The 25339-nt window shown below is 39.9% G+C and overlaps 1 protein-coding gene across 5 annotated transcripts; it reads left to right on the forward strand.

The window, feature by feature from the left end:
* Positions 1 to 4409: 4409 nt before the first annotated feature.
* Positions 4410 to 23401, forward strand: LOC110497809 (protein LBH). 5 transcript variants are annotated; one of them, XM_090211212.1, is made up of 5 exons: positions 19270 to 19452; positions 20023 to 20059; positions 21230 to 21320; positions 21992 to 22190; positions 22291 to 23401. In XM_090211212.1, exons 3-5 carry the CDS (start codon positions 21231 to 21233, stop codon positions 22362 to 22364), a joined length of 363 nt encoding a protein of 120 aa, XP_090067338.1. In that variant the 5' UTR covers positions 19270 to 19452; positions 20023 to 20059; position 21230; the 3' UTR covers positions 22365 to 23401. The 5 variants fall into 5 exon arrangements, with proteins under 5 accessions (XP_021429866.1, XP_021429865.1, XP_090067339.1 ...); XM_021574191.3 differs by lacking the exons at positions 19270 to 19452; positions 20023 to 20059 and adding an exon at positions 4410 to 4520; XM_021574190.3 differs by lacking the exon at positions 20023 to 20059 and having other exon boundaries at positions 19019 to 19452.
* The last annotated feature ends 1938 nt before the right edge of the window (positions 23402 to 25339 follow it).

Genomic DNA, 25339 nt, shown 5'->3' on the forward strand with positions numbered 1-25339 from the left:
CAGTCTGAGCTCCTGAGAGCTCTGGAGCCGGTTTTCATCAAGGATCTCTTTGTACTTTGCTCCGTTCCCTTGATCCTGACTAGTCTCCCAGTCCCTGCCGCTAAAAAACATCCCCACAGCATGATGCTGCCACCACCGTGCTTCACCATAGGGACGGTACCAGCTTTCCTCCAAAGAATTCCATCTTGGTTGCATCAGACCAGAGAATCTTGTTTCTCATGGTCTGAGAGTCTTGAGGTGCATTTTGTCCTTTTACTAAGGAGTGGCTTTCTTCTTGCCACTCTACCATAAAGGCCTGATTGGTGGAGTGCTGCAGAGATGGTTGTCCTTCTGGAAGCTTCTCCCATCGCCACAGAGGAACTCTGGAGCTCTGTCAGAGTGACCATTGGGTTTCACCTCCATGACCAAGGCCCTTCTCCCCCGATTGCTCAGTTTGTCTGGGCGGCCAGCTCTAGGAAGAGTCTTGGTGGTTCCAAACCTCTTCAATTTAAGAATGATTTGAGGCCACTATGTTCCTGGGGACATTCAATGCTGCAGAACATTTTTGGTACCCTTCCCCAGATCTGTGCCTTGACCCAATCCTGTCTCAGAGCTCAACGGACAATTCCTTCGGCCTCATGGCTTGGTTTTTGCTATGACATGCACTGTCAAATGTGGGACCTTATACAGGCAGATGTGTACCTTTCCAAATCATGCCCAATCAATTGAATTTACAAGGCCATCATCCTGGAGTCACCAGGATGAAGCTGCCAGTTGAGGACTTGTGAGATCTTCAGTTTTTTGGCAATTTCTCGCATGGAATAGCCTTCATTTCTCAGAACAAGAGTAGACTGACGAGTTTCAGAAGAAAGCACTTTGTTTTCTGGCCGTTTTGAGCCTGTAATCGAACCCACAAATGCTGATGCTCCAGATTCTCAACTAATCTAAAGAAGGCCGGTTTTATTGCTTCTTTGATCAGGACAACAGTTTTCAGCTGTGTTAACATGATTGCAAAAGGGTTTTCTAATGATCAATTAGCCTTTTAAAACGACAAATTTGGATTAGCTATTGCCAGTGGAACACAGGAGTGATGGTTGCTGATAACGGGCCTCTGTTCCGCTATGTAGATATTCCATAAAAAATCTGCAGTTTCCAGCTACAATAGTCATTTACCATAACAATCTCTAGACTGTATTTCTGATCAATTTGATGTTATTTTAATGGACAAAAAATGAGCTTTTCTTTCAAAAACAAGGACATTTCTGAGTGACCCCAAACATTTCAACGGTAGTGTATATGATGGTGTGTTACATTATGGACATATATATGAATATAAAAGGTGTGTACAGCAGTAGTTATATAGGATAAGTCTTGACTAGAATACAGTATATACAGTATGTTGTGGGTTAAACAGTATGTAAACATTATTAAAGTAACAATTGTTCAATGACTATGTACATTGGGCAGCAGTCTCTAAGGTGCAGGGTAGAATAGTGTGTGGTAGATAGCTAGTAATGTCTCTCCTTGTTCGTGCGGTGCTCGGCGGTTGACATCACCGGTCTTCTAGCCATCATTGATCCATTTTTCATTTTCCATTGGTCTTGTCTTCCTACACACCTGGTTTCAATCCCATTCATTACCTGTTGTGTGTTTAACCCTCTGTTTCCCCTCAATTCTTTGTCAGAGATTGTTTGTTATTCAGTGTTGCGTTGGTTTTTCTATTGGTGCACGACGGGTCCTCATACCCACTTTATTTATTGGTACATTTAGTGTTTGGAGTATGTTTCATTTATTTGTTATTAAATACTACATTACACTCAGTTTGATTCTCCTGCGCCTGACTTCCCTGCCACCTATACACACGACTCTGACAAGTAACAGTGACTAAGTTCAGGGTACTGCGCGGAGGCCGGCTAGTGGCGATTATTTAACTGTCTGATGGCCTGGAGACCCCACACACAAAATGTGCAAAGCTGTATGTTTGGGGAACGCCCTTGAAGTTCAAGTGTTGCAGTCATGTTGCAGGTAACAACAGATGCAGTAGTACCTGAATGCTGTCACTAGAGGTTGGTAGTGTTCTACTCACACTGCTCAGAATGAATACAACTGTCAGCTGTGTAAGAGCAGTGTCAGTGAAGTGCTTGAGAGGATGGCAGTGAGATATATCTCCAAGCTACATCTGTGGCTTTACAATGAATCAGTCAGACAGTCTGACCGTTTACCCGTTCTCTAATTTCCCTATCTACACACAACACAAACAAATCCCTGAAGTGTTGTAACTGTAGGCTTACAGTAGCCTAATGTATCCTACTCTTTCCATATAACATAAGAGGTAGATTGTCAACTAACTCTTCACCTGCTCTGAGGGGAATTGAGTGAGCTTCATAATGTAATACCAAGATGAATGGTGCAGCACACAGTGCAGGCTGTATGTGATGTCCAATAATGTGATGTCATCTCCATTTCTGAGATCTGTTTAAATTAAAAGTGAGATGATCAAATTTCAATTAAAGATCAAATAAGGAAATCTCATGAGCTCCAGATAAGTGGTGTTGCAGCTGAAGAATGTCTGGCCTTTAAATTGCAATTAACATGACTTGAAAGTTAAAGTATGTTTGATAGCCTACCAGAGACTAGGCAGGTTTCCATTCCTCCCAGGTTTATTTAAAAAAAACATTGTGACATGTGTAATGGAAATGGCAGCTATTGGTGAAATGTTCTAAAGATTGACAACATTTTTATCTGGGGGACCTAAAATCCCCAAAAGTCCCCACAAGGATAGTAAAACAAGTAAAATTCTACCTCAGGGACATTTCTCGCATCCTCATGAGGACAGAGGCTATTTTAAGATTAGGGGTTAGGGTTATAGTAAGGGTTATAATTAGGGTTAGGGTAAAAGGTAAGGGTTGGGGTTAGGGGTTAGGGAAAATAGGATTTTGAATGGAAATAAATTGGAGGTCCCCACGAGGATAGAAGAACCTAACGTGTGTGTGTTGTCAATGACCCCCCAGTATTATGTCTATCCAAGTGGGTGTGACACCTACTCCCATTGCCTGCTGCACTGCTGCTTGGATTCCACCTGGCGATCTGTTCACTGTTTGCCCTGGCCTGTCTCCTCCTGTCTGGTACAGGTACCTCCACAACACACTCACCCCTCTCTCCCGAGCTTTAGCTCACCTCCAGCACACACACACTGTTGGGGCGAGTCAATCTGAATTTACAATGGCTAGCCCCAAGTCGTTGTATATTTTATTTTGTTCTTGTGCATTTTGTTATTTTGCTATTTGCCTCATGACTCCTGCATACTTTGTTGATTACAAACTTTCTTTACCCAACTATGGGACAGACTATGTTTGTTCGCACACTCGGGACTCTGACTCTCTATTGGTTACACAGACCTTTGGCCTCCCATCTTATTCTAACCACCCCTCGCCGGCTTTGTATTCATGTTACCTGATGAAATTGCTGTACAATATGATCTTGTTGCCATCTGATGCACATTCAGATGTCATAAATCAGCACTGCAGAGCTCTCCCTGTCCTATGCCGTGCCTTGATTGTATTACTGTTGATGATATCTGGAAATGTGCATGTACACCCTGGCCCACCTACTGTTGCTAGCCCCAATTCTAACTTGTGCTCTGATGTCTGCTTCACTGATTTCTGCTCTCGTAAAAACGGGGTCTTCTGCATGTTAACACTACAAGCTTATTACCTAAAATGGATCAATTGAAAGTGTGGGTTCACAGCTCCAATCCAGATATGTTGGTTTTTACTGAGACGTGGTTAGGAAAGAGTGTTTTGAATACTGATGTTACCCTTTCTGGTTATATCCTTTTTCGGCAAGACAGGTCTTCCAAAGGTGGAGGAGTGGCAATCTTTACCAAGGATCACCTTCAGTGCTCGGTTGTCTCCACCAAATCTCTCCCCAAACAATTTGATTTGCTGGTTTTAAGCATTACACTTTCAAATAGCTCTTTGTTGACTGTTGCTGGGTGCTATCGTCCTCCATCAGCACCGGCTTGCACCCTACCTGCCCTAAGCTCTCTCTTGGCCCCTTACACTAAGTCTGAATTTGTCCTGATAGGTGACCTAAACTGGGACATGCTTAAACCACCTGACCAAGTCCTAAAGCAATGGGACTCCCTAAATCTTTCCCAGATTATCACCAATCCCACAAGGTATGACTCCAAACACCCAGAAAATGCTACTCCCCTTGTTACGGATACAGGTATCCTGTGTGTGTGTGTGTGTGTGTGTGTGTGTGTGTATCCTGTGTTCTTTTCTCTCCTTCTCCCCTCACATGTGAAAATCATCACTCCCCAATCAGTCACCAATCAATCATCAATCAGAAGACACACCTCCTCCTGTTTCCTACCCAATCACAGTTCCTTTCCCTTGGTTTAAAAACCCTGTCAGTTGTTTGCTCTAGAGCTCAATCTCTCTGTAAATGCTATGTCTGTAGAGCTCGCTGTTTCACTTTCTCTTTATGTATTGAGCTATCTTTTGTTTTAGCACCTCCATATCACTTTGGCCTCACCTGTGAGTATTGTTTTTGGTTATGGTGTTTGTTTGTTTGCTGGTGGGAAAAGGGGGAACTAAGACAAGTCGCCCATGGGCATACACTACCCATAGGTAAACTTTGTTAAATACCCTAGTTAGAACTGGGCGGACCACCCACTGTATGTTTGGTTAGTTAGTTAGCTGTTGTTGAAATGGGCTAGTCTAGCTTAGGGGTGTTTTTGAATACTTATTATGTCTTTCCTTGGGTCCAGCTCAGCCCCTTTTCCTGCTCCCCCCATTACCGTGTGTTTTCTAATAAACCATGTGTTTGACGGTAATTTAGTTGTCTGTGGTTATTTCGTTCTCACTTTCACTATAATTTGCATGAGTTATGTTACGGGTCTCGTTACCATCTCCCCTAGACTGTCGGGCCAAAAGGGATTCGTAACACCACTCGACATTATCCTCACAAGTAATCCTGATAGGTATCAGTCTGGTGTTTTCTGTAATGACCTTAGTGATCACTGTTTTACAGCCAGTGTTCGTAATGGCTGTGCAGTGAAACAACCTGTCCTGATTTGTCATAGATGCTTGCGAGCAACAATGTATTTCTACAAGTGTTTTCATGTTTGATTGTCGGGATTGTGGTTTTAGTCCGACAATCAGGGTGTTTTTTTTTTCTTCTGTTTAATGTCGTTTCCTTCCTAGAGCCACAGGTCACTTCAGTGTTCAAACTAAAGTTTAAATATTACCTGACCATTCAGTTATATATTTGAAACCCAAACCATGCTTAATCCACAAAAAATGTCACATTCAACGTAAAAGGTCTTAACAGCCCGGTTAAGAGGAAAAGAGTCTATACATACATTAACAAATTAAAGGCTGACATTGTGTTTTTACAAGAAACACATATTACAGCCAGTGAACACAAATTAAAGAGGGAATGTTTTTGCGTCCTCTTAACTCCAAAGCAAGAGGAACTGAAATTTTGATAAGTAGACATATCCCCTTCTGTGTCAGCAACACCATGTCTGATCCCTCAGGCAGGTTTGTTTTGTTGCAGGGGCATATGTATGTCTTGGACCCTATTGAATATTTATGCTCCTAAATTCGATGACCATTTGTTTATTCATAATGGCTTCCTTCAGGTTGCTCAAGCACCACCAGGATGGCTACTGGCTGGAGATTGTAATTTGTGTTTAGATATAGTTTTTGATAGGTCCTCTGAAACCCCCCCCCCCCTTGAGCCGTCAAGCTCAACATGTCAGTCATGAAGGATCTCAATTTACTAGACACCTGGAGACAGATGCACCCACAGGATAGGGACTACTCTTATTCACACCCACACAGCACACACACGCATACAACTTTTTGCTATCAACCCAACTGTTTCATAAAGTGTTAGATATCGATTATATCCCCAGATTGCTTTGTGACCATTCTCCTCTGGTATTATCAATCTCCATTCCTACCAAGGTAAATGGAGCATATAGATGGAGAATATATTCTATACTCTTAAAGCAACCTGAATTTTGTACATTTATCAAAGAGCAGATCAATATTTTTCACTTTGACAAATAAACCCTCCTGACAGTTTCAATCTTTGGGACGCATTGAAAGCCTGAGGGGACAGATCATTAGCTAAACTAAAGAGTTGAAGAGAAAACAGTGCTGAACTGAATGTCCTTGAATTTGAAATCTCTGATCTAGAGAACCTACCAAGAGGCCCGACTAAAGAAAAGTACTCAATTGTCAAACTTGAGTAAAAGTAAAGATACAGTGCCTTGCGAAAGTATTCAGCCCCCTTGAACTTTGCGACCTTTTGCCACATTTCAGGCTTCAAACATAAATAACTTTTTTGTGAAGAATCAACAAGTGGGACACAATCATGAAGTGGAACGACATTTATTGGATATTTAAAACTTTTTAACAAATCAAAAACTGAAATTGGGCGTGCAAAATTATTCAGCCCCTTTAAGTTAATACTTTGTAGCGCCACCTTTTGCTGCGATTACAGCTGTAAGTCGCTTGGGGTATGTCTCTATCAGTTTTGCACATCGAGAGACTGAAATTTTTTCCCATTCCTCCTTGCAAAACAGCTCGAGCTCAGTGAGGTTGGATGGAGAGCATTTGTGAACAGCAGTTTTCAGTTCTTTCCACAGATTCTCGATTGGATTCAGGTCTGGACTTTGACTTGGCCATTCTAACCTGGATATGTTTATTTTTGAACCATTCCATTGTAGATTTTGCTTTATGTTTTGGATCATTGTCTTGTTGGAAGACAAATATCTGTCGCAGACTCCATCAGGTTTTCTTCCAGAATGGTCCTGTATTTGGCTCCATCCATCTTCCCATCAATTTTAACCACCTTCCCTGTCCCTGCTGAAGAAAAGCAGGCCCAAACCATGATGCTGCCACCACCATGTTTGACAGTGGGGATGGTGTGTTCAGCTGTGTTGCTTTTACGCCAAACATAACATTTTGCATTGTTGCCAAAAAGTTCAATTTTGGTTTCATCTGACCAGAGCACCTTCTTCCACATGTTTGGTATGTCTCCCAGGTGGCTTGTGGCAAACTTTAAACAACACTTTTTATGGATATCTTTAAGAAATGACTTTCTTCTTGCCACTCTTCCATAAAGGCCAGATTTGTGCAATATACGACTGATTGTTGTCCTATGGACAGAGTCTCCCACCTCAGCTGTAGATCTCTGCAGTTCATCCAGAGTGATCATGGGCCTCTTGGCTGCATCTCTGATCAGTCTTCTCCTTGTATGAGCTGAAAGTTTAGAGGGACGGCCAGGTCTTGGTATATTTGCAGTGGTCTGATCCTCCTTCCATTTCAATATTATCTCGGACCTGCCTGGTGTGTTCCTTGTTCTTCATGATGCTCTCTGCGCTTTTAACGGACCTCTGAGACTATCACAGTGCAGGTGCATTTATACAGAGACTTGATTACACACAGGTGGATTGTATTTATCATTAGTCATTTAGGTCAACATTGGATCATTCAGAGATCCTCACTGAACTTCTGGAGAGAGTTTGCTGCACTGAAAGTAAAGGGGGTGAATAATTTTGCACGCCCAATTTTTCCGTTTTTGATTTGTTAAAAAAGTTTGAAATATCCAATAAATGTCGTTCCACTTCATGATTGTGTCCCACTTGTTGTTGATTCTTCACAAAAAAATACAGTTGTATATCTTTATGTTTGAAGCCTGAAATGTGGCAAAAGGTCGCAAAGTTCAAGGGGGCCGAATACTTTCGCAAGGCACTGTAAAAGTGAGTCACCCAGTAAAATGCTATTTGAGAAAGTCTAAAAGTATTTGGTTTTAAATATTCTTAAGTATCAAACGTGAATGGAATTGCTAAAATGTACTTAAGTATCAAAAGTAAAAGTATGAACCATTTCAAATTCCTTATATTAAGCAAACCAGACAGCACAATTGTATTTTCTATTTTTATTGACGGATAGCCAGGGGCACACTCCCACACCCAGACATAATTTACAAACGATGCATTTGTGTTTAGTGATTCCGCCAGATCAGAGGCAGTAGGGATGACCAGGGATGTTCTCTTAATAAGTGTGTGAATTGGACCATTTTCTTGTCAAAATGTAACAAGTACTTTTGGGTGTCAGGGAAAGTGTATGGAGTAAAAAGTACATTATTTTCTTTAGGAATGTAGTAAAGTAAAAGTTGGCAAAAATATAAATAGTAAAGTAAGTACAGATACCTCCAAAAACGACTTAAGTAGTACTTTAAAGTATTTTTACTTAAATACTTTACATCACTGCCCACCTATTTTCCAGATGTTGAAATGAGGCTCATTTTTGGTTCTGAATTAAAGTTGAAAATAAAATAAATATAGACGTCTGTTTGGGTGAAATCAAGGCTGGTCCAGACCGGACAAAATCTGAACCAAACATAGAAGTCTATGATTGGTTCAGATTGGTCCGGACTGGACCAAAAAATAATACCCGTTGATGTGGAAATCAAGGCCGGTCCAAACAACACCAAAAAAAGGTGTTGGTGTCGGTCCATGCTTACTGAGGGGTAGCCTACAGTGTTGCCTGAAATTACATTTTATGAATGCCCATCTATGTGGTAAGCCTACCGTTTGCAAAACGCACACAAAAAAAAGACTTCCGGATGGGACCAAAACAAGTATTGTGCTTACTGGGGTGCAACCTACCATATTGGCCCACAATTCCATTTTATGAATGCCCATCCATGTGGTAGTCTCACCATTTGTAAAACGGGCCATAGCATTGGCTTTATTAGTCCGTTGGCTATTTAAGCTCTGAATATCAGCTACCCAACCTTATCAGGAGTTATCATGAGTCTATTTGCAATGTGTTTACACAGCTGGAAAAGCAGAAGTATTTTATTTTTTGCTATGATCAGCTTGTCAAAAATGTACGGATTCAAACTTGAAACCACTGATCATGACAATGGGGTGAAACAACTGGAAACAGTTGTGATTGTCTATTCCATATTGTCCATTTTACTTTGACCTGTCCTGTTTTTAGGATATGTTGTTTATTAACATGACAGCACATTTTTTTTATTTGATTGAGGGCCATTTAGTTTAAGCTATATGATCTGAGAATCTGGCATCATATAAAATTGTCTGTCTCATTAAATTGTCATACATTTATCTCCAGCCTGTAGGCTATAGAAAAGGCTGCACACTATTTGTACCATATCCTATTTCCTACATGATATATGTTAGATCATTTTTGGGACGTAACGTTGGTGAAGCGCTGCAAGGCTTCTCTCCAACAGCACCCTGGAGAGGCGCACTAGGAATGGAATTTTGCGCCCCTGCCTTTGACAAAGTGGGGTCACCTAAAAAGCCCATATGCCACTGGTTGAATAAAATTGTCATTGTTTTTGGGTAGAATTATGTGAGGTTTTATGTGTTGTTGTTGGAGATGCGTCTTGGTCAGTTTAGCTCATAAAATGCCGCCCTTCTCAATCTGCCACCAAAAGCGTCCGCCTAATCCTGCTTCATGAGAGGGCCGACTCTGTGTCTATCTATCTGTCAAAAAAACACAAGCCTCCCCAAAGCAAAAAAAAAAGTTTGACAACCCTCCCTTATTTTGGACCATCTCTCCCCCCAGTAAATGTTGATCTGTCCCTTATCAGGGCTGACCAGGTGTAGACCTGTTTATATAATTATTTAGACACAGACCTATAGGTCCATGACAATACATATCCCACCATTGGAATACATTCTATCAATAGTGTTTTGTCATGTTGATTAGGTGATGAGCTCTGGGTTGGGTAACAAGGCTGAGGTGTGTTTGTGTGTGGTAGTAGACTGAAGCATGGGAATTAGGGCTGGGGAATAGCATAGCCAGGTAATTCTTACTGGTGGAGGTGTCTGCATAGGGGGGAATGACTGTACTGCTAGTCTATTCACATACCTTTTCATGGATTTAAATGGGTTAGTATTGGTGATGAAATCTGACATTCTCTGATCATTTTAAGATATTAAAAGCAGCATGAGCTGTAAAAAAAAAAGAAATAAAAAAAGAAGCTGCGAATAAACCAACTTCAGCCTGTAATTGAATCTGTGCCAAAGATGTTCTACTAGAAGTATGTGGCTTTGTCTGTGCGCAATAGAGTACCACAGTATGAGTGATAATACCCATGAAACCTAACGGTCAAACAGGGAAATGGTTCCAATGGTTTTTCCACCATACATCTTTCCCATAGGGTATTTTAGAAACACTTAAAATAAGGGCTGTGTTTTGTGCAGGTTTACCCTGGCGTGACGTTTTGATAACTGTGTAAATCTCTCTAGGACAAGTTGACTTTTATCAATATATTCACCTTAACCCCCAAAACTGAAATGCTAATTAGCTGCTAATGTGGCTATCATAAAGAAATACAAATGCTATGATCATCTGGACGAGGCTGCCGAATCGACGCAAAGGTGAGAATGTCTGTATTAACTGTCTAATGTTAGACAGTTCCCCATCGTTGTAATTTTTTTCATTTTGGAAGCCATTGAAATGCATTTATCAATGTCAACATTTGTTTTTGCCACATTTATTATACAGTATTAGACACCTTAATGCATACTTTTACATTATATTATGTGAGCTAAACATACAAATAAAAAATACAAAAACACATCAAAAGATTTTCCTTAAAGTATAACTTGAAAGTTCTGTTACTGTCCCCACTACAGCAAAATAATACCTAAATGCATGTAATTATGTCCTTGAAACATTTAATTGAAATACTGTAGAATTCCATCCATTCCGATGGAGGACTGCTCCTTCTGTGGTGAGCCAATATGGCAAACCAGTGGCTTCAAAGGCTCTCATTGGCCAGAACATAGCTTCAGCAATCCAGGGTTTATATACATAATTGGTTATCATGCTTGCTAAATAAATACAAGAGGAAAGTAGGGAGCACGCCTTGAGCTTTGTGTTGTGCCCGGCCCCGACCTGCGATTTCCGTGAATCTGATTGGTAAAGAGAATGCTACAGCACTACGATGTGAAGGACAGAGAAATTGTGTGCAAATCGAACCTTTTAAGACTTTGCGTCAATATATTTCATTAAACTAAAACAAACTGATTGAATAGTGCTATGGCAAATTTCCCCTCGCTACACGTTTTCCAGCAGCCCTGATACGATGTGTGAATTCAATAGGCCTACTCGATTCTTTTATTTTTTCATAGGTAGGTTTCCAATGACCCAGGTTCAGTGGTGATTTTAGCATGTAAATCTTGTAGGGGCAAAAAAAATGTGGGATGCATGCCAGTAAAGCCACTACACAACACAACACTAAACAATACATTAATTGCACTATGACGGTAACAAATGGTGCCCACAAACTGTTAGGGCCTACATAAAGCTGTCCCAACAGCAGAGTCCCAACATCTTACCACTGTTACACCTGGCTATCAGCGGAGCCTTGTCTGGTAGCAAAACAGTTCATTCAGCCTCATTTACTGCCTTTTTAAAAAACATAGCTGAAATGGCTGACTTGCTTATTAAACAAATGTGGTTTGTACCGATAATTGAGATGTACAAACTATGGCATAAGGGGACGACAAGTGGATAATATTTGGAAAAAAATGTTTTACCTTTATTTAACTAGGCAAGTCAGTTAAGAACAAATTCTTATTTACAATGATGGCTTACATACACTTATTGCTTTCTTAGCTACAGTATACATATCTCCCTGGTATGTTACATCATTTATGCAGCAACATACAAGCCATTTTTGGACTCACATTGTCGTGCTCTGCTCACTTGAACAGGAAGGTGGCGCGGGATAAGAGGAAATCCGTACTATCGATTAAGACATTAATGAGCGAGCTAGGACGGACGTAGTCAAAATAACTATTTGTTCAGCACTTTTGAATTGTACAGCGACAGAATTCAGAACATGGGACATTCCTACAGTGTTCTTGCTGTACAACAAGTCAGAACTGTAGGATAAATAAAGGGGGCATATAAGCAGACAATGAAAGCTCTTACAATATTTGATGATTACATTTCTCAAAAACAGGTTATAAGGCTACATGTGCACCACCAAGTCAGAGCAGTAGGTGAAATTAAGAGGTGAAAATAGACCAAATTATCAGGGTGAGGCACATGGGCTACTAACAGCTTACTTCACAACATGCACTTTGTATTACTTTCTTAGCTACAGTATACATATCTCCCTGGCATGTTACATAATTTATGCAGCAGCATACAAAACATTTTTGGACTCACCTTGTTGTGTCATCAAAGTCTGCCATTCTCTGGATGTATGGTGCTTTCAAGACAACTGGGAACAAAACAACAAAAGCTTGACTCTTGATGACATCAGTGATCTAGCTCATAGCTCTAGAAAGAAGCTTGAGTTCCAGATTTACAATTCCGAGTTAGAAAACGTATTTCTCTAGTCGTTGCTCGTTCTTCCCGAGTTCCCAGTTGTCTTGAACTTACTAATGTCAGATTTTGCAGTTCCGAGTTAACAGTTGTTTTGCTTCATTGACAGCATGGCCAATGTTGAATGTTTATAATATTAAACTAGGAAAACAGACCTTTAATCTTAGGGACCACACAGCCATTCCACTGAATAGCAGGCTAATGATTACTTTGCAATACTTGCAGTTGGCCACTGATTTCTTCCAAACCACTCATTGTTGAATTTGCGATTTCCAGCTTGTTGTGTAATGTTTGTCCAATGGTCGATGAGTACCGATACGTTTTATCAATTATTTCTCTTCATATGACAAGGATTAAAAATGATTGCTATCTAAGATTTTGACATGATCAGTCCAAATAAAGCTACTGTAGAAATAATGTGATTTGACGTCCTTTTATCTGTGGCCAAATGACCTTGAGCCTTCTTGGATTGGCACCTCTAATGTAACTGTAATAGGTCCTATGTGTAGCTGGTGTAGAGAGTCAGGCGCAGGACAGCAGATATGAGTAATCAACATACTTTTACTCAAAATGTAAAAAATACAAAGTAACAAAAACACGCACACCATGACAGACCAAAAATACAGTAAACAATCACTCACAAAATCAACATGGGGAACAGAGGGTTAAATAATAAACAAGTAATTAGTTGAGTGAAGCCAGGTGTGAAAAGACAGACAGAACAAATGGAAAATTAAATGTGGATTGGCGGTGGCTAGAAAGATGGTGACGTAACTCTATGGCAGCACCCAAGGGGCTTGAATTTTTTAGCTCTACCCTTAGACTTGGCGATGACGTAGTGTCCCCGTGAGTGACAGAATACTGAGCCAATTATGGCGCAATGCTCCATATTTTCTGCTGGCTTGCCCCACCACCATGGAAGCTAGGCTGAAACACCTTAATTTGGAGCCGCGTTACTCAAGAAAACAAAAATGAGACCATGTTTGCATGATAATAATGACATATATATTTTTACATGGTTTGCAAACTGATGTGTGACATGTAGTAATGTCAAAATAACATTTAAAAACCCTGAATGACGGGTCGCCACTGCCCAAGTTCACTCAACAAAATCAATGTTGCATAAAAAAAACATTGACGTGTAATGGAAACGGTAGACAAATGATCTAAAGATCGCCAACATGTTATCCATTTGACAGGGCTGTATTTTTCTTTTGTCTAACTTTCTTTATTGCTTCAAATTATTATGGAAACAGTTTTTTTTCGAATAAATTATGATTGCCTAATCATTTTGAAGGTACATGAGGAATTTGATGTCATGTAACTATAAAGCTACACTCCATATTTAATTATAAATGCCTACTGCTACTTGCTAAATCTAATTTCAACTCTAAAAATAATGTTTTCTTGCAGGAAAAGGATTGTCTTGACTTTCAAAAATGGCTGAATTGCTTCGCCTTGCTTTTCTGGTTGGCTGGTTGTAAATTTCATAATCCAACCATTTCAGATTGACCCTTGTGTAGTCTTAACATTCTGTATACTCCCCTTGTCCTAAGGGTCAAAAATGACCCGCCTTCACTAAACCCCTAAAATAAAGCAGCTTAATTGAATTGTAAACCCCAAATCTATTTTGAATGGAGAAACAACCTGTCATTCATCACAAACTTTGAATATCTGGGTTTTCCCTCTTCACCATGCGGACTGCATTTAATCAGTAGACACCACTCATTTTTATAACAACACACGTCATAATTGTTTGCTTTACTAAAGTAGAGGTTTATTATTATTATTATTATTATTATTGCTAAAGGTACCACAGGTGTAAACATACCTTTTTTAGCAAGTGATAGCACTTGTATAGCCTAAGAAAATAGCAGAAATGTGCAGAAAGTAGTTTGGAAAGCATTTTATTGAACGGATACATGAGTCTTGAACTTTTTTGGCAACATAGTGATATATTCTTATACATTGTACAATGAAGAATTCAACTACAAAATACTAGTCTTCTCCCATTTTTTTAACCATTGCCCCCACCCACAAGGTGTATAAACAACAACAACAATAAAAAAATAATAAAATAAGATAATAGATACAAAACAAAAATGTGAAGAACATAAATCAATTATCACGTGTGTGTGCACGGACTTTGCAGATGTATTGCTCACATGTGCAACACATAGTATTTGTTTTACAGTCATTTGGGGGGCAGAATGGGCATCTCCTCCTCTTGCCTGCCCCAGTTGCAGCCGCAGGTTGATCAGGACAAGATTCAGCCCCCTGAACAGTTTTCACAAGCGCTGCAGAGGCTGCTGTGCAGGGGAGGAGCTCCCTTCTTTGAATGTGTGGGGTTACAAGTGCCTTTCCCAGCTGCTCCAGGAACACCCTCTTGTTCTGCTTATCAGGCATCCAGGTAGGGTTGATCTTGTTCCATATCACGAAGGCATTGTATGAGGACACATCAATGATGTTATGGAAGATGACCAGGGGCTATATCCTCCTGCATATACTGCCAGAAAGGACAGCAAACTTTTGACAAAAGAGATTACTATCATAACAGTAGTTAGTGTCAAACAAAACAATCACATAAATTGAATCCTACAGACGAAGAACCATATGTGACAATTTTTCCATTTTAAGATAATCAGTTATTTTTATATTATTAATTGTGTGTACCACATTAGGTGTTTTATGGTTGACAAATAATTTACCATACCCATATCTTCCAACAACAATTTTTTTTTTGTTATTTCAAAAAACACTTTTTTTATTGCCATTTTAATTTTTTGAATGTGGAAGAACAGTATATCTCCAGTGATGATTTCAGTTTGTGGAAGAACAGTATATGTGACATTTTGCATGACTCTTGTAAGATGTCCTTTTTTAACACCTGATATGATGTTTTAAGTACTTTCAAGTACAGATGCCCTTCATGTAAATAACTTAAATGCAATATGTAGTTAATTCATTTGTATGGAGGTTCATTTTAAGGTGGTCTATCAACTTTAGCACTGATTACTTTTCTTAAAAGTTGAGTCATGAAACCTTAGTCTCATTTAAAATGAAGCCCTCAATGTGAACATACCATAGAACTACAAAACACTCCCAATCTATACACAGAATGAGTTTGTATTGCACCATTGTGTAACACAACACTTTTAGAGTTAACGTTAATGTACGTATCATTACTGTCAAAGTTAAACTATGCAAGTGTTCAATATAGCTATTATAATAATAGGCGTTTTGTCTTATTTCTAACCTGTTCTAAGCCGGAGAGAATCAACGCTTGTTGTTTCTCGTATGGGACAGTGGAAACTGTTGAACAGATGCAGCTTGCGCTCATCAGTCACTTTCCACACTCCTTTCTGCACGTCGTGGAACACTAGCTAGCTACTGTAGCCATGTCGAATCATCCGGTGGATGGAGAAAAAGTAGCTAGCTATGTTTCTTCTATAATCTAGCAATAACATTTGTAACGATAATGTATGAGTTATTAGCCAACGAACTTTAGCTAATATGTTTTCTCTATAGTTACACATTAGACAAGCCACAACATACATGTTAGTTACTGTACTCTATAGCTAGCTAGCTTGATTGTTTGATATACGGTTCTTCCACATACCTCTTTTGGACAGCTTTACCCAGTTTTTTTCTTGACCCTTACGATTTGTATAGGGTTTTCCCGCATCCCGTAAGATCTTCCTTTGCCTGTCTTTCTATTCTTTTAGTTTTGTTTTACGTTTCTTTCCCACATTTCTGCGATTTTCATCAGCAACAGAAAGGTTGTGCGCTTGTCCGTCCATTCTGAGTGGTGCACATAAACGGTTATTCCACGAGAGCCTATCTTTAAATTTAAAATGATTGTTAATTAGCGCGTGGGTGTCCAATAGGTGTCCGTGGGTGTCCAAGGGTGTCCAATGATTGTTCATGTATATCTCATTTTTTTTGTAAATGTCACATATATGGTTCTTCGTCTGTAGGATTCAATTAATGATATTACAGCAATACATAATAAAATTAACAGTGAAAATCACATACATTACAGATATGAAAATAAAAAAGTACCTCTGAATGGAACCAGTTGCTCATCCACTGTTACTTCAGGCCCAGGGTTGTAGAGGTATGGCAGACACTCCACCCACTTCTCCCAGACCTCTCTTATGGCCGCCAGTTTGTCTCTCACACGTCTTGGAGGTATTGACTCAGATTCCAAGAACACAGGATGAGATGTTACTATCCTTTGTGCAAGCACTTCCAAGAGTTCATGAACAGTGAGCCTGGTGAAATTTGGGGAGTGCATCGTCAGTAGTATACCTTTGGTTCCTAGGGTGTTTCGGCCTTTCATACTATACACCCTCCCCAAAGGCGGCCAGCGACAGGGTGATCAATCCTACACTTGCGTCCCATTCCCAATTAGTCATAGGAGTTGCCTTGCTGTTGATAGCCAACATCCCATGGGACTATGCATGGCATCCTCCCTGAGACAAGTATTGTTGACCGCATACCTCCTGGCCCTCTCACTCTGGGGCCCAGCTGGGGTCTTTCCTCTTCATCCAGAGTCACTGACTGCTGCCTTCTGCCGCCTCCGATACAGCTTTGATTGCCGAACACTGGCTCTGGCCCTTAATTCCCAGGTCTATAAGCAGTCTGGTTGTAGCTGTTGCCACAAAACCTCTGCAGCCCACCTCCACTGATCGGACTTCTGTGTTCCAGCCATGTTGCCGTGCTTCGGCAGCTAGATCGGCATAGTGCAGATGTTTTCGCTCATAAGCCTCATCTACTGAGTCCTCCCAGGGTACTGTGAGCTCAATGATGAAGACCTTCTTGAGCGAACGGGACCAGAGCACCATGTCAGGTCTTAGGGTGGTGGTTGCGATCTCCGGAGAAAACACAAGTTGCCGGCCAATGTCAGCTAGCATTTTCCAGTCGCGGGCCAAGCGCAGCGGGTCTTGCTCTAATGGTGTAGGGTTATCAAATCATAGCATTCTTGAGAAAGTGTGAAAGACTTTCAGCAGCTTCGTGGCACTGAAAATCACACTTCCACTCTTTGCATCCCAGAGACTACATGTAGCCTTGCCTTGGGACCAATACACACCCGCTAAGATTAGCAACCCTATGTAGGGATACAGCTCAATCTCGTCCATCCTTTTCCAGTTGTCTCCATATTTACGGAAACCCTCCAAATTTGTCTTCTCCAGGATGATTTTTTATATGGCTGGTGTGATGAACATGTAGAATGTTGAGGCGATGACCTGGGCATGGGCAACTGCATGTCTTATGGGCACTGGGGTCATCTTTATAACATTTTGTGCTGCCATCCTGCCCTGGTTGTCATATGGGGACAAGGACCATATTATTTTGCTGTTCTTTGACAAAAATGTCTTTCTTAAAATCAAATCAAATCAAATGTATTTATATAGCCCTTCGTACATCAGCTGATATCTAAAAGTGCTGTACAGAAACCCAGCCTAAAACCCCAAACAGCAAGCAATGTAGTTGTAGAAGCACGGTGGCTAGGAAAAACTCCCTAGAAAGGCCAAAACCTAGGAAGAAACCTAGAGAGGAACCAGGCTATGTGGGGTGGCCAGTCCTCTTCTGGCTGTGCCGGGTGGAGATTATAACAGAACATGGCCAAGATGTTCAAATTTCCATCATATTTTCAACTGTACTGATGGTTTTCTCACAAAAAATGTTATGTTAAATACAGCAGTATGTGCCCACTCTGGTATTGGCATGTGCGCTCTAGCCAACACCCGCAGATACTGGCGCTATTGGTTAGAGCAGGGTTTCCCAAACTCGGTCCTGGGGCCCTCCCTGGGTGCACGTTTTTGTATTTGCCCTAGCACTACATAGCTGGTTCAAATAATCTAAGCTTGATGATGATTTATTTGAATCAGCTATGGTGTGCTAGGGCAAAAAACAAAAATGTGCACCCGGGGGACCAGGACCGAGTTTGGGATTTCCTGGGCCAGAGAGCATGTATAGCCTACATGATGAGATTGTTATGGACAGAAGAGCAACATCATTTTTATTTGATAAAAGACAGCCAAGCATCGGTGATCATGCCACCAGAATAAGACCATCAATATTTATTAGAATGGAGCATCAAGCTCATCACCTTGCACTTTCACTAACCTGTGAATGAACATAATTGATTTCATCTGTAGCCTAATAAACTGCATGCTTTCCCGATGAGTTGTAGTGGGAGGACCACAGTACATGTCATTGCATGACTCCAAGTTTACGATATGATAGTTATCATATCAATATTTGCACATAAGGGTTTCCAACAACATTTGTTGCATAATTCCATTTACCAACACTAAAAGATCCCACCTTGTCTAGCAAATGTAGTTTTGTCGACATTTGGAAAGTTTACCAAAAAGGCCTGTCATTACTGTTTTATCCAATATGTAGGCTACTTTACTCACATAAAACGGTTGGAAACCTGGTTTGTAGTGATCATCATTTTGGCTAAATCCCACATTTCTACAATTTATCTTCTTAAAATGTAATGTATTACCTAACTGTAACACTAACCTTAACCACACTGCTAACCTTATGTCTAACCTTAGATTAAGACAAAGAAAAACACATTTGTGTTTTCATGAATTTGCCAGCCAATCAGCATTCATGGCTCTAACTACTCAGTACATAATTTTGCATATAGTCATAGTGTACAGTCCTCGGGTAATACATTTGGCAGAATAATCAATTGCTCTGCTCTCTCTATCCTACCCGTTGTCTCAGTACAAACATTTCGCTACACCTGAAATAACATCTGCTAAATGTGTGTATGCGACTAATACAATTTTATTTTATTTTGATTTGAAGTAGGCTGTGGTGTGAAGTCGACTCGAGTGCGAAAGTGCGCATGCTCCAGCACTCGCGTGTGTAGGAAACTTCATTGGGTACGTTACGGTGTATATGGACACTTGTCTCCCGGATTTCTATCACTGTTCTGAAAAAAATACATTCTGAAGAAAATATACTGTTTGCAGTGTTTTCACTGGACATCTAGCCTACCTCAACACAGTTTGAAAGGACATAATACGTTTATAAACGCTTCGAACAGGTAGGCATGATTATTAATTAAGGTGCGCACAGTTACAGTTAAATAATAGCCTGTAAAAAGTTTGTGTTTAACAACAAATGGTTTAGGACAAAGTAAAATATCCTATAATAATAGAGAATAGAGTTCACAAATGTAGTATTCAACAGTTTACTACTGATAGTTCACCGAGTTATCAATATGGGTCTTAATTTTGGAGAGAGCTGGATTATTGCAACCATATTGTGTCATAGAAGGACGTGGGTGTATGTCAATACCAAACCCGCCTCCTTTCCTATGTCTTATTTCTTAGGCCTCACTAATATGAAAGGATTGGATATACATGTAAGTGAGTGCATTTTATCAGTCACTCCAGGTAAACAATATTACTTGGGCCTCAAATAGGACAAATATAACTAACACCAACTGTTTTTGAGCCTGTGTGTCAGACAGGATAAACACTTTATTGAGTTGGAATGGTATGCAGACTTTGCTTTTGAATAGTTGGATGCACCTTGAGGACATTTTTTACATCTGCATTCATCCTGCACAAACACCCTTGTTACATCATGCTGTGGTATTTTATTTTCACAGGATGTGATTCACAGTTTCACACTCATGCCATAATTAGGTAGGTGTGTTTGTATGGAGTAACACTACATACCATATCTTAACCCTCAGCAATGTGTTGGCCTACCCAAGCTTTCACAATCACATTGAACCATGGTAAAGATGACTTCACTTACTGGTAATGAGTAAGAGAAAAGCCTTTCCCTTGGACCTAGGATGGCCAAGAGGTCAAGACACAAAGTGACCACTGGAATTCCGTCTAGGGACAAGACGTGCTTTTGAGTAGGAATAAAGGAGCAATTGTCTTAAAAATGTACCACAGTACGAGGAATTTAAAAAAAACATCCAGGTTACGAGTAGTAATCATCAGTAATTGCTATAATGCATAAATTAAAACACCCAAATCAGCTGTCCTTTTCCACGCTGCCAAGTGTGATACTCAGACAATCACACAAAGATTACATCTCCTCATTTATCCATGGAAGCCATAGCTGTCAATCCAACTGACTGAGTGGGGTAATTTGTGAACTAATGCTCACCAGAATATCTTTGACTCCGAGTGTAGCATGGTCTGTCTGTTTAAATATGTTCTGTTGATTCTGTTGAGTTGGCAGTGGCACTTCATGAATGCCTTTATATTAGATGGCCTGCGTCTGCTCCGTTTCCCTGTGCCAGCTGTTGCTCTAGCACTACATCAGATTTCAAGGACAACTGCATACATAAATAATGAGTGAGAGTGAGTCTTCAACAGTCATGAAAACAGGGTTTAGACATCATGATACCCATTTAGTATGCTGCTTACATTCTCATGAAAACTCTGTAAAAAAAAATCCTGGTTCAGATAAGTTTCTTCTACACAGTCTTAATATTTTGTGAATTTGTTGTTTTTGAAGTGCCACATTGCTCTATGCCTATTTGCATATGATACTAAGTACAGTACCCTGTACTTAGTTTCAACTTCAAGGGCAATGATTGGTTGTCTCGTTGGACCACAGGCTGGCTTTGCACTTCACGTGTCTCTCTGATCAAGGTTGTCAAAAAATAAGCACGAGCTGAGCGAGGGAGGGAGGGAGGAGAGAGCAACCAAAAGGGGAGATTATAAAAGTATTACATTGGATTTCTTGAGTGTCAGTGAGTAGCACTATGTGAATGTATTATAGGTAGACATAAACCACATCTGTTTATTTACATGAAAGTGTGTACAACAATGGTATTGCCTTGTTGTTCATAGGATGACTAAGGTGATTAACACACAGGAACCTGTGATGGAGGACTTCAGTGTAGCTGCAGCTGTGTCAGGGGATCAGGGCATATCCTTTCAGGTGAGTCTACTATTGCCTCAATCCATCCATCAATCCACCAGTCACTCAACCAAGAGATTAATTGACATCCTACCAATGAAACAATTACAAATGTGCCTTTCATTTTGGATCTTTCTTGTAAAATGTTGTATGCGCTCTCATTGCAAGGATCTCAAATCCCTATTAAAAAGAGAAACACTCTAATAAAGAGTAAATACACCATACTGAGATACAGCTTCTACCCCCAAGCCATAAGACTACTGAACCATTAATCAATTGGCCACCCAGACTATTTGCATTGACCCCACCCCCCTCTTGTTATTACACTGCTGCTACTCACTGTTTATTATCTATGCGTAGCCACTTTACCCCTACCTAAATTTACAAATTCCTTGACTAACCTGGACCCCCACTTATTGTTATTTTATTGTGTTACTTTTTATTTATTACTTAAGTTTATTTAGTAAGTATTTTCTTAACTCTATTTTCTTAACTGCATTGTTGGTTAAGGGCTTGTAAGTAAGGATTTCACGGTAAGGTCTACCTGTTGTAATCGGCGCTTCGGTGGCAAATAAAATTTGATTTGATGTGGTCGTCTCACCTAGCTATCTTAAGATTAATGCACTAACTGTAAGTCGCTCTGAATAAGAGTGTCTGCTAAATTACTAAATTGTAATATTTCTTGTGTCCAGATCTTCCCTGACACCCATGAGAGGAATCCCAAGCTGTCCAAGAGACTTCCCTCTATTGTGGTGGAGCCCTCTGTTGGGGGCAATGTGGAGAGTGGGGAACTCCGTTGGCCCCCTAAGGATCCCAACTCTGCTGAGGTCCCAAGTGGGATACAGCCCTACAAACACACACCTCTTCAGACCACACAGGACCAGACTGCAGGTAGGATAACCTGGCATGATATTTTATTGCCCCAATTTCAAAGTGTGTGTGTGACTCTTTCCCTATCTGAGTGTGACACATCTCTCCATGCGTCTCCCAGATGAAGATCAGAATCTTGGGGTGCAGGACAGCAGTGAAGTGGTGTCTGGGGCTGTAGTAGAGGAATCTAACTGAGAAGATCATCCATCCACCTCCACAGCTGCTCTCGCTGTGAATGTGTCCAGAGTAAGATAGATAGGCATGGGCACGGAAGAGAGGGTAGGAGGTACTTGGAGGGTCGTAACCCTTACCTGCACACTGCCAGAACACATAGGATTTAATTTGGATGTTTAAGCTGGACAGCGATCTGTAAAGCTGTCTTAAATATCTTGCTCACATTTGCCATACTACTACTGGTAGCTACTTTGTGCAGTTTTCATATACATGCAAACTAGATCACAGCTACGCAGCACTCTCAAAGCTGCAATATGTAACTTTTTGGGCGACCCGACCAAATTCACATAGAAATTTGAGTTTTATAGACGTGAGTTTTATAGTTGTATATTGTCATTCTCATTGGAAGCAAGTCTAAGAAGTGGTAGATATGTTCTAGGTCCACTATTTATATGCTTCCCATTCTTAAGTTTTGTTTTTGCGTCTTTTGCTTTCGGTTTTGTACACCACCTTCAAACTTATGAAAATACAACATTTTTGGTTATTGAAAAGATATTTCATGGCGGTTTAGATGCTTGTTTTTTCACATAAACTCAAATGAGGCAAACTATTCTAATTTTAACAACCAGGAAATGGCAGTGCAATTTCTGCATGTTGCACCTGAATCATTTTGTTTTCCTTGCTCTGTAGAAATGCTGATACTGTGTAAAAACATGGGAGTACTTTTTAACAACTGAGGTGTTTTTGGAAAGCAGAATTTAAAGTTGTGTCCAGCATATAAACTCCAAGTCAAATTTAAGATGCATAAAGTGGTGACAACTGTGGGTGTAGTAAAAAAAAACGACTATTCTGGTTGGCAGTTTTTTACATCTGGCTTCATATGTGTAAGTGTCATTTGTTTTCTTCAATTTCTTCTACTATAAAAAGCAACAGCTTAACATCCAGAGATAGTCCTAGTTGTTACAATCCATGACAGTGAAAATGCTGTGTAATCTATTTACCGCAACTGCATTTTTCTAATCTGCAGTTTTTATAAACAATAAAAATGTGAGTGCTTAGATTGAAGCCTCATGTAATTGCATACATAACAGTCTTTAGGCTTGCCAAAAGTTTTTTGTTACCTTGATTTTTGTCAGCATGTGCCTATATACCTATCCCCCTCTCTCTCACCCCCTTCATGTATATCCCCTCCCAACCACACACAATCCTGGCTTGCAATCCCCATGTCTGATGGCTCACTTGAATCTGGTTTCCTGGTAAAGGTCAGATACAATGTTTTAATCTAGCTAGACATGAGTGGCAGGGTCTCAATCTTATTTTTCCATCTCTTTCCTTTTTGAATGTGACCTTTCAGCTGACAATTTAGTGAAGGTCCCACCTCTGGGAAAACGAGTGGGCAGGATTGGAGAGCAAGGAGTGAGAGAGAAAAAAAGAATATGGTGTAGATAACCTTTTGACATTTGAAAAATATATGTATTTTTGAGAAATGGAAGATCAATACTGTGCACTATTTAAGCCTTGCAGGCCTTAATGCTCAGTTTTTCAAATCCATTTTGGACTACTGTCTGTCCAAACAGCAAGTTACAAGTGAACAAATCAGATTTGTGTGTTCAGACAGCAGTCAGTTGCTGATAAGGCTATGCTAGTTGTCATAGTAATTGCGGGTGTGTGTGCAGTCAGTGGTGTAAAGTACAGTACTTACAACTAGTTGTTTATTGGGGTATCTGTGCTTTACTATTTATATATTTGACAGCTTTTACTTCATTACATTCCTAAAGAATAATTTACTTTCTACTCCATACATTTTCAGTGACACCCAAAAGTACTTGTTACATTTTGAAAAGAAAATGGCCCAATTTACACACATATCAAGGGAACATCCCTGGTCATACATACTACCTCTGATCTGGTGGACTCACTAAACACACATGCTTTGTTTGTAAATGATGTTGGAATGTGACCCTAGCTATCCATCCGTAAATTGAAGAAACAAGAAAACTGTGTTGTCTGGTTTGCATAATATAAATAATTTGAAATGATTTATACTGTAGTTTTACTTTTGATACTTAAGTATATCTAAAACCAAATACTTTTAGACTTCTACTCAAATAGTATTTTACTGGGTGACTTTCACTTTTACCTGAGTCATTTTCTATTAAGGTATCTTTACTTTTACTCAAGTTTGACAATTGGATACTTTTTCCACAACTGTGTGCGGTGGTGTAAGCTGATTGGTGTTGATGTTAGTGCTTCCTACATCTCAGAAGTTATGTATCAAGCTAAGGTGACAACAATGCCTGCCAACATTTCCCAGTTTATTTTAATGTTCAAAATCATAGGGTAAGAACACGTCTAGTGTTTTTGTATATCTATGGGGTTTTGGTATGTCTAGGTAAATGTAGGTCTATGGTGGCCTGAGTTGGTTCCCAATCAGAGGCAGCTGTTTATCGTTGTCTCTGATTGGGGATCCTATTTAGGTTTCCATTTTGGTTTTGTGGGTTATTGTCTATGTGTAGTTGCAAATAAAATTTGATTTGATTTGATGTCAGCACTCGTGTCTTATAGCGTCACGTTCGTTTTGTTGTTTTGTTTAGTGTTCTTTGTGTAATAAAATAATGTATTATCACGCTGCGCCTTGGTCTCCTCGTTATGACGAACGTGACAGAGCTAATCATTTAAATGTAATTAACTAGAAAGTCGGGGCACCACAAAAGAGTGTTTATAGAGCTGTTATCTTCCGAATAAACTCTTAACGACCTCGTAATATTTTACATCAATAGCAGTCAATATTAATCGTCACCTTATTTCAGTCTCATCTGAAAGTTGTAAATTCTTGGTTAACTTCACGAACCCTGGCTAACAAGTTGAATCAGCAATACAAAATGGGGTTTAATTATTTATTTACTAAATACCTAACTAATCACACAGAATTACATAAACACAGAATGAATCATACATCGATTACAAATTATGTCATAAAGGAAAATGTCCCTAGC

The sequence above is a fragment of the Oncorhynchus mykiss genome, chromosome 19 (assembly GCF_057628025.1).
Source record: "Oncorhynchus mykiss isolate SJ-2025 chromosome 19, ASM5762802v1, whole genome shotgun sequence".
In the NCBI taxonomy this organism is placed as follows: domain Eukaryota; kingdom Metazoa; phylum Chordata; class Actinopteri; order Salmoniformes; family Salmonidae; genus Oncorhynchus; species Oncorhynchus mykiss.